This window comes from Bos indicus x Bos taurus, chromosome 12, assembly GCF_003369695.1.
Source record: "Bos indicus x Bos taurus breed Angus x Brahman F1 hybrid chromosome 12, Bos_hybrid_MaternalHap_v2.0, whole genome shotgun sequence".
NCBI lineage: Eukaryota > Metazoa > Chordata > Mammalia > Artiodactyla > Bovidae > Bos > Bos indicus x Bos taurus.
In genome coordinates this window covers 12,552,103-12,562,514 of record NC_040087.1, presented here as the reverse complement: position 1 = coordinate 12,562,514, position 10,412 = coordinate 12,552,103, and the positions used below count along the sequence as shown (strand labels likewise).

General features: G+C 42.7%; 1 protein-coding gene across 1 annotated transcript in view; it reads right to left on the bottom strand.

The window, feature by feature from the left end:
* Nucleotides 1-217: 217 nt before the first annotated feature.
* The window catches only part of TNFSF11 (TNF superfamily member 11), a 42,334-nt gene continuing 32,139 nt past the window's right edge, over nt 218-10,412 (bottom strand). The window contains exons 3-5 of the mRNA XM_027557064.1: nt 8,934-8,979; nt 8,755-8,853; nt 218-1,763 (exon numbers count right to left, since the gene is read on the bottom strand). Of these exons, the coding sequence (XP_027412865.1) occupies nt 1,342-1,763; nt 8,755-8,853; nt 8,934-8,979 (567 nt within the window). The 3' untranslated portion in view covers nt 218-1,341. The remainder of the gene's footprint in view (nt 1,764-8,754; nt 8,854-8,933; nt 8,980-10,412) is intronic.

The following is a 10,412-nucleotide window of genomic DNA, read 5'->3' as shown; positions in this document are numbered from 1 at the left end:
ATGTTCTGGCTACAGTCTTGCATACAAATCCCTCGTAAATTATTTTTCAAATTCTGAGGTTCATTAATTTAACTGAATCTGTTCCTAATTTTAATTAAATCTGCATTTCCCCCTACTGGGAGAAATAACTTTTGGAAAGATAGAAGCCACATTACCATATTGAAGAGAAAGGATCACAGAGCAAGACAGACATAAAAGAGAAGCACAAACTCACAAGGCAGGTTTTCCTATAAATTTATTTTCATACCAAAAAAATAACATTCAAAGGCAATGTTTTTATTGTATAGTATAAAATAACTTCCACTAAATTAAAAATGGAATTTCTTTGCCGTAAGCCACTGATAACTTTTTCATTAAAAAAATTTACAATTTGCAGCACTTGTAGGAAAAAAACACCTGTTTAATAATTATATAAATACTCTTGACAGCCCAGTAGCCCATTATGTGTCTTTTTTGGCAATGTCAGCTTTCTAAAGTCAATTAGCTCCTAAATTTGAAAGGCACCTGGTGGCCAACATTCTGCTTATTATTCAAGGCATCCACTTTAATTTTTTTGCACAGACTTGACAAGTCTGAAAAATCTATTAAGTTAAAAAGAATGGAGAAATATAATACAGTTGATATTAACAAACAACATTTCTTCCCCTTAGCCGCAAGTTCTCCCCCAGGGGATTTACAAAGTGCACCAGTTAAATATGTCTGTACATTTAAAACATTAAATATGTCAACAGCAAGACAGTTTTAAATATTTTGAATCAAATACTATAGCACAAATATAATTTACAATACTTTGCACAGGAAACATTACACCTGAAATATAACTTTAGATATTATATAAAAATACATATATTCTTCTCTCCTCATTAGAAAAAGTATTTATTTGCAGGTTCCAGCAAGATGTAACAATTCAAAAGAATTTAACCCTTCAGATGGTCATCAGTTTGCAATTAAAAGACACCCTCTCCACTTCAACTGCATGGTGGTAGATAACCAACAGATTATAGAGCCAGAGAATTAACCCCTCCCATTGCCCAAAGGCAGTTTTTCTCAAAGACAGCCATAACTCCTCCAATCTGCTTTAATTCTAGGAACTCATTACAAAATTTATGAACCATTATGTAAGAAAACCCTTAGATTTTTATACACCTTGAGTCCAACATCTCCCATTGGCTGTAAATATATTTGCTCCTTACAGAGTCAAAGGCATGGGTAGGGTCTTCTTGTACCCTTTGGGTCATAGCTCTGAGTAGTTTCACATACCTATATACATCTTTCTTGACTTGCTTTGGGAGTTTTCTATACATCCTAGGAAACACGGGAAAACTCTCCCCGACATGGGGCTCAATCTATATCTCGAACTTTAAAAGCCCCAAAGTATGTTGCATCTTGATCTGGATCCAGTAGTGAAGGGTTGGAGACCTCAATGCTTATTTTCTCGCCAGACCGTAGCTTAAAAAATCCTCCCACGTTTATGGAGTAAAAATGGAATTCAGAATTCCCCAACCAGTACTTGGTGCTTCCTCCTTTCATCAGAGTGTGAGAACTGGGGATTTTGATGCTGGTTTTGGTGACATATACCATCAGCTGAAGATAATTCGCACTGAGGTTTCCCGAAGTCTCATGATGTCGAAAGCAGATGTTGGCGTACAGGTAATAGAAGCCGTCTTGGTTAACTATCAGTTTCCCATTGCTGAAGGTCATGTTGGAGATCTTGGCCCAACCTCGGTCATGGTACCAGCAGGACAGAGTCACTTTGTGGGAACCTAAGCAAAGGAGAAGCAAGTAATTTGAAACTTACTCCTGCAACGAGAAGCAAATCTTCACAATTCTGAGAGGTTGCAGAAAGACATACTGAGACGGTCATTGTTCCAGTGGGAGAACGACCTCTCAAGATTTATTTTCTAAAAGGAAAGTACAAGTACATTAATATGTCCCTGTGTTGTCTGCTGGGCACCTGAGAGGGGACAAAGACACAATCTCACTTTTTCAAGGAGCCTACAGCACACAAAGGGTAAGCATGATATATGTTCAGACAGGAAGCAAGGCACGGGCCCTGATAAGAAAGGTGCGGATGCTGCAAAGGGAATTCAAAGGAAAGAGATTACTTCCTTCCAGAAGGATCAAGAATGATTTTGTTGGGCTTGTGTGCTCAGTCACTTCAGTCGAGTCCAGGACTCGACTTTTTTGCAACCCAGGACTGTAGCCCTCCAGGCTCCTCTGTCCATGGGACTTTCCTGGCAAGAATACTGCAGTGGGTTGCCCTTCCCTTCTTTGGGGGATCTTCCCAACCCACAGATCAAACCTGAGCCTTCTACATTGCAGACAGATTCTTTACCATTGAGCCACCAGCTACTGAGCCTAATAACCTAAAGAAGTAATAGGATTCAGCCTACAGAGCATAAAGGTCGAAGGAAGAGAATCAGCCAAAGGCAGCTGAATCAAGAAAGCAAAAAACAAGTATAGGAAGAGAATATCCAGATTTCACATAGCCCCACCTTCTCTTTTAATTCACAGAGAGAGGTATATAGAAGGAGCTGAAAATTTGGGTCACAGCAACTTTGACTAAAAAATCAGACTCTTAAACTCTATTCTCATCACCATTGATTCTCTCCTCCTCCAACAGCCTAAATGCCTCCCAATTTCACATGAATGAAAAGCTTCCCCTAGAGAAGTTCACAGAGAAAACATCCTTGGCATGGCCCTCCCCAGGTTCACAACTTCATGCAGTCTTTTGTAAAGACCAAAGAATGGTTAAAATGTCTTCTGAGAAACCAGAATTCTCCTTTAGCCCCTTCTCACACTTGAAATGTGACAACTGATCTTCATGCCCCTGTTTTTGGAGTAGTGGAAGTTTCTAGAAGTCTCCTAAATGTGTCCAATGCTTTGAATATTTCAGGTCTTTTATTGTATTTTACTAGGTCTTTAGAAATTGTTGTTGTTGCTGTTTAGTTGCTAAGTCATGTTCAACTGTTTTATGGCCCCATGGACTGTAGCCCACCCAGTTCCTGTCCACGAGATTTCCCAGGCAAGAATACTAGAGTAGGTTGACATTTTCTTCTCCACGGATCTTCCCAACTCAAGGATCAAACCTATGTCTTCTGCATTGGCAGGCTGATTTTTTTGCCACTGAGCCACCAGGGAAGCCCTTCTTTAAAAATTGTGACATGATAAATCCACGATAAACCCCATTAATCAAATATTTATATTTATGTGGATACCCATTATCCAACTGGAAAAGGTCTCATCTAGTGGAGAAAAAAGCTGTTATACTGTGGAAAATCCAAAGTTTTCCACCAGAGGATTTTGTAAATACTTGTGATAAATCAAGGTTGTCATCTGCTAGAATTCCAACAAGGCAAAACAGAGCCGAGGAGTCTCAGAATGGGGTTAGGAGTAGTTTCTGCAGCCAGAGAGAAGTTCTTTGCTGCCTGTCAGCCAAGAGAAATCAGTCCATGGAACTTACACTTAAAGTAAATTCCATGGATCCATCAGAGCTGACAACCCTTTGGTTAGAGTGGGTCCTTGGGTGAACCTTGTAGAATCAGAAACCCACACTAGCTACCTTTCAAGACCGGCCTGAATCCTCAGGAAATCGAGGTGTTCACATCATCTTTTTCTAGAACACCTCCAGAGGGCCACTGGGCAGCTGGAATATGGTCTGGGGACCTCAACACCAGGCTCTTCCTCCACCAGGAAGAAAAAAAAAAAGTGCAGGAGGATCCAAGCTGCAGTAGGGCCACTCATTCTTAGGCCTCAAAGGCAAAGAAGTCAATGCTTCCCATCCCTCTGTTCAGAAATAGGACAGATTTCCTGAACTGCACATCTTTTCCACAGGAGGGCGATAGAGTGAGTCTGAGAAGCCATCCCAAGTACCGTGGCCTCCAGAACCAGCAGAACACTCACACTTTTTCATCCAAGGTCCTACTTCAGATCATCCCAGATGAAAGCACCCCAAATATAAGTATCATTCCATGGTCCCAACTGAGTCAGAAATGAGACTCTCAGACTCTACTCATCACATCCTCATAAACACTGCTGCTGCTGCGTCACTTTAGTCGTGTTCGACTCTGTGTGACCCCATAGACTCTGTGGGCTACCCTGGTGGGGCAGCCCACCAGGCTCCCCCGTCCCTGGGATTCTCCAGGCAAGAACACTGGAGTGGGTTGCCATTTCCTTCTCCAATGCATGAAAGTGAAAAGTGAAAGTGAAGTCGCTCAGTCGTGTCCGACTCTAGCAACCCCACGGTCTGCAACCTACAGGCTCCTCCGTCCATGGGATTTTCTAGGCAAAAGTACTGGAGTGGGGTGCCATTGCCTTCTCCGATTCATAAAGACTAGCAAAGTTATTTCTCCGGGCTCGTAAACAGCCACCTAGTCCAATGACAAGCTAATAAAACTCAAGGTGTTTCCTATCTCAGATCAACAGATGGTTACCTCCTTCTTCCCCTACTTGTGTATTCAATCTTTTATCCAATCAATTATTGGCCTTATACTTCATCTTCCCTCCATGGTGGTCCTTAACAGAGAGCAAAGGAATGCCTAAGGTGGGGTCTATCCTCTCAATGGGATGGATCAGCTAGCCTTAGACCAAGGGCTGGGAGACAGGTCTGGGAAGGCAGGGAAGAATGTAGAAACCTTGACCACCTGCCACTCTCATTGTTACCTCAAGTGGAAGGAGTATCCTAATTTCCTGCTCTACAGACTTACTCTTATCCATTCCCTGATCGATTCAGTCATTCAGTAAATATTTGACTGGTGCTTCCTATGGACATTCATTCTACCCATAATTAAGAATTATATCAAGCAGAGTACCCACAAGGCGCTTATGACTTAGAAGGGAAGAAAATAAGAAATGGGCACGCAAAATGAGAAATGTAACATTTTCATCTCTGCATGTCACATAACACATGGTTGAACTTCAGTTAAAGCAACTTGCAAGTGGAAGCTGCAGAAATTAATGGTGATCAGGTGAGTTCAGCCCAGTGACAGAGAACAGGGAGCACTTGGATCAAACGTGGATGGGCTGAGAAAAGGCAGAGTACTGTGAGCGAGAGAAACTGTTCAAGCAAAGAATGAAATGCACACAGTATGCAGAGGAGAGAGGAGAAAAGCCATCAGTGTCAACTGGAGGGCTCATGAATAGATGCCAGGGGGAGAAAAGACAAGAAGAGCGCCCCCTTCAGGTTGGAGGACCTCACACGCAAGCCTGAGTTTCTCTCACTAGAGGACCTTCAGCCTTCCCAGTCTCCCCAACCCCGAGTCACTGCTATTAGCTATTAGAGAAGCCTCTCCAGATATTTAGCCTGAGCTCCCCTCAAGAAAGCCATGAATCCCGACCTCATGAAATACCCCCCAATGAAAAATCAAGAAGCTTTGAAATGTATCAGTATAAGGCAGATTCTGATTCGTTTCATATATGTAGATAAGTACAAATAAGTATGAAACAGCTCCTCTAGCCACAGAATTTTCCAGGCCTCCTGCATTACAGGCAGATTCTTTACCATCTAAGCCACCAGGGAAGCCCATGGCTCAGATGGTAAAGAATCCACCTGCGGTGCAGGAAACCAGGACTTGATCTCTGGGTTGGGAAGATCCGCTTGAAGAGGAAATGGCAACTCACTACAGAATTCTTGCTGGAGAATCCCCATGGACAGAGGACCCTGGCGGGCTACAGTCTGTGGGGTTGCAAAGAGTAGGACATGACTGAACAACTAAGTATGAAAAAGAGACCCCAAGTGAACATGCAAACGTAAAGCCATCTTTCTCCAAAGTATCCAATCCTGGTCCAAATAGGAGATAAATGAACTCAAGGAGTCACTGAACTCAAATGAGTCCAGGAGCCAGAAGATCAAATTCTATTTTCTTAAACAGAAGCATACACTAGTTTATTTCACTCCATCTCAAGCTCAATAACCATCAGAAAATGTCCAGGAGTTTTGCCTTGTTTTTGGCAATGATTTGATGCTAGGTGCCTGGAGGGAGAGCTTTATAACTAAAACATGCTTGTCATTGCCAAATAGACCTTGGCACACAGTCTAATGCAATGTTTATCATATGCCATTTAAAATGAACCAAAAAGATAAATGCAGAGTGCATTCACAGCACACACAGATGATGGATCAGTATTAATTTGATTGCCTCTGCGAACATGCAAAATAGTTTTCCACTCAGAAAATTAGAACAGTTCCATAAGGCACATACACAGAAAGAGACAGAGAAAGAGTAAATTTGTTTTTGAAGCAAATATCTGGGACAGGAGAGATAGTTGAGGAAAATCTTCTGAAAATCACAGAGCTGGTTGCTCACTTTCTGTGTCTGCAGTCAGGCAAAATTCCTTTGTGCTCCATACTATTAAATATAATAGTGGCTTCAAAACTATTTATTAAAACTTGGATTTTTTTTAAAATTTAGCACTTCCCATATGGTCTTGATTCCTGGTTTTCATCCAGGCGGCCCTGGTTCAACTCCTGGTATGGGAGTGGTAACATTTTGGGCTTCCAAGGTGGCTCAGTGGGTGAAGAATCTGCCTGCAATGCAGGAGACTCAGGTTTAATCCCTGGGTTGGGAAGATGCCCTGGAGAAGGGAATGGCAACCCACTCCAGTATTCTTGCCTGGAGAATCCCACGGACAGAGGAGCCTGGTGGGCTACAATTCATGGGGTCACAAAGAGTCAGACACGATTGAAGTGACTGAGCACAGCACAGCACTAGAAAAATTTGCCCTGAATAATTTTTTTGGAAAAAAAGAATATGTATAATTATTTAATTAAACTTTAAATAACAAATTGCATTCACTGAGTGCTTACTCTGTGCTCATTTCCACATAAGCATGTTAGTACGTGAGCTGGTTAAATCTTCACAGCTGCTGCAGGAAGTAGATACTATTACCATCCCCTTGAAGAAGCTAACACACAAAGGATTTCGATAATACACACACGGTCACCCAATCAGGAAGGAGTGCGGTGGGGCCTCAGACCCAGGCAGTCAGACCCGAGACACCTGCTATACAACTGCATTCATCTACTTCTTACAGGAAGGGAGGAACATAAGGACACTGAATGTACTTCCCTCCGACAAAGCCAACTGGCCACAAGGTACTTATGTGATAATCCACAGAGTAAAAAGCACAGACTTGGGAATCAGCTAGAGTGGAATTCAGTTTCTAAGCCTGCCCTGTTGTAGCCTGGATCAGGTAGCTTACACTCTGTGCATCTTGGTTTCCCTATTTGCAAAATCTGAACAATAATCGCTATTTTGCTGGGTTGTAGAATTAGAGATAGTTAGAAGTAAAGATAATGAACACAAAGCAAAATGCTTGACACATAGTGTGTATCCAATAAATAGTATAACGATAGTAATGTTCCATGTTAACTCTACTGTTGACTTAAAAAAATTTCACAATTGTGAGATTTGCAAGTTAAGTTTTATGCGAGCTAAGCTTTATTTGGGGCAAAATGAGGACTGCAGCCTGGGAGACAGCGCCTCAGACAGCTCTGAAAAACTGCTCCAAAGAGGTAGCGGGAAGGTCAATATATATGATTTTGGAGAAGGGGGAGTTCAGTGCAATCAAGCACGTATCTTTGCAAAAGTTTTCTGTTAGTCACGAGGAGCTGAGGTCACCATGAAGGGATTTAGTGCGTTCCTAGATATGAAAAGATACACATATCTAGCTCATAAAATCAGATCCTGAAAATATCTATCTATCTAAAGACCTGTTCTGCCAGTTTTCCCAGAGCACACAGCGCCTCATTCCTGATCTCCACCCTGAACTCCCTTCAGGGGGTATTGAAGGCCGATAGCTATAACAGCAGGTGATCTAATCCTTGTAGAGGCAGATGGCAAGCGCCAATATGGAGTCAACACTGTTGTAAGGTTCTTTGTAATCTTTTTTAAGTTCACCTAGCCTCATGTGAAGTAACCATTGGGGATTGTATGATGGACTACATTGGGTAGATGTAGATGCAGAGCTCTGAGTCTCCTCTTTCCAAAAGAAAATCAGGTCTCCAGTTCACTGAGCTAAATATCTAGCCTGAAAAATAATGATAACCCCCTGGAGAAGGAGTGTGCCTCATTTTCTAGAGGGCCCCTGCCTCTGAAATATCACTCTGCTAAGCTTCTACCTGGCACTCTGCAGGAGACGGCTGAGTATGACTGTGTGTGTGCTCATTCACTTCAGTCGTGTTTGACTCTCTGCGACCCTGTGGACTGCAGCCTGCCGGGCTCCTCTGTCATGGGATTCTCCAGGCAAGAACACTGGGGTGGGTTGCCATGCTCTGCTCTAGAGGATCTTCCCAGCCCAGGGATCAAACTCACATCTCCTACTTCTCCTGCATTACAGGTGGATTCTTTACCCACTGAGCCACCTGGGAAGCCCAGAGTATATGACTACCTGGAGGAATTCATGCACCTCACAGGCCAGTCACGGGGATTTGTCAACTTTGGCCTGGATAAACAGAGATGAGTATACCAAGAGACCATTCTTCTCAGCTATATCACCTCACCTGGCAGTTGTTTAACATAAAGTCACTCTGATGGTCTGAAAATGAATATAGTGATAATGTGGATTCCTGCATGATTGAGAATCACTGTTTCCATGGTGTGGATGACAAACCAAAGACCAGATGACTTTTCTTCTGGTCTAGAAGTTACGGGCTCTCAAAATTTTGGTAACAGGCTAAGAATAGGTCTGAGTATTCAGCTGGGGTGACAAATGACTCTTGAAATATTGTTCAGGCTGGATGCAAACGGAACTTACCTGATGGGATGTCAGTGGCGTTAATCGTGAGATGGGCAAAGGGCTGAATCTCAGGTTTGTTCCTTCTGGCCAGATCTAACCATGAACCTTCCACCATGGCTGGAGATAAGAGAAGCCACGTTAGCCCAAGGAGGAGTCACCCTAGGGGTTTTCAAATATTTGTACAGGTCCACGCTTACCTTTTTCTGCTCTAATGTGCTGTGATTTAACAATATGTTGCATTTCCTGCAATAAAAAGAAAAAAAATCTGGTTTATACACTCACTCTTTTGATAAGGCAGTTAAGAATTCAGGACTGTTAGACATACAATAAATTAATCCTCTTTCCCTCAAAATATGCCAAAAATACATAGGTAGTAAAATTTCTTGATGTTCTAAGTAGTCATCAGGGGAAGTTCATCTCCAAAGAATTATCTGATGTACTTAAAAAGTAGATTACACACATACTATTCAACAAAATACTTCGGACAGTAAGAGGAAATAAAAGACAGTGTAAATTATAAAACATGGAATCACCAAACATAATGAAACATTTGTAGCAGGTACACAAAGGAAGATGAAGTTAACTAGGAAAATAACAATTACCACAGAATGTATGACCCTCTTAAATCTTTAGGGAGGCTCTTTTTATGTCTATTTCATTAGTGAATTCCTGTTCTAACGTTGAAGCTCACCCCATAAGAAAGAGAAAGATGCCTGGCTCCCAGTGGTTAATTTTTTATTTTAAAAAGTCACGGTGTATTTAAAGTACTACATGGATGTCCAAGAGCTTTTAGATCACCAGTAATTAACTTAAAATATTGCCACAAATAGAGGTGTAGAAGCTCAAGGCAGAAACAAAAAGAGCTCAAGTACATAAAAAGCATTGTCGTTGTTCAGTCGCTAAGTCGTGTCTGACTCTTGGCAATGTCATGGACTGTAGCCCGCAGGCTCCTCTGTCCACGGGATTTCTCAGACAAGAATACAGAGTGGGTTGCCATTCCCTTCTCCAGGGGCTCTTCCCGACCCAGGGATCGAACTCACGTGTCCTGCACTGGCAGGCAGATTCTTTACCTCTGGCTACTGGGGAAACCCCACACAAAGAGTATAGGTAACTGCCTGTCTCTATTTGAGCCCTGACAGTGAAGGGTCCAGTAGGTAACTGCTGCTGCTGCTGCTGCTGCTAAGTTGCTTCAGTCGTGTCCGACTCTGTGCGACCCCATAGACTGCAGCCCACCAGGCTCCCCTGTCCTTGGGATTCTCCAGGCAAGAACACTGGAGTGGGTTGCCATTTCCTTCTCCAGTGCGTGAAAGTGAAAAGTCAAAGTGAAGTCGCTCAGTCGTGTCTGACTCTTAGCGACCCCATGGACTGCAGCCTACCAGGCTCCTCCATCCATGGGATTTTCCAGGCAAGAGTACTGGAGTGGGGTGCCATTGCCTTCTCCGAATCAAGACCTTAGCTCCTATTAAATAGTAAAGTGATGCAGATGAAACTTCAGGCTTTGACTTCAGGTCAAGTCCCTTCCCAGGCCCCTGGATGTACTAACATACATATTAACAACACCCCGACCACAGGGGGCCTCTGTCATAGGTGGTTGTGAAGATTCAATGAGCTCATACACGTAGGCACTTAGCAAAGGGTCTGGTAAAGCCATACATGTAAATACTACTAGAGGGACT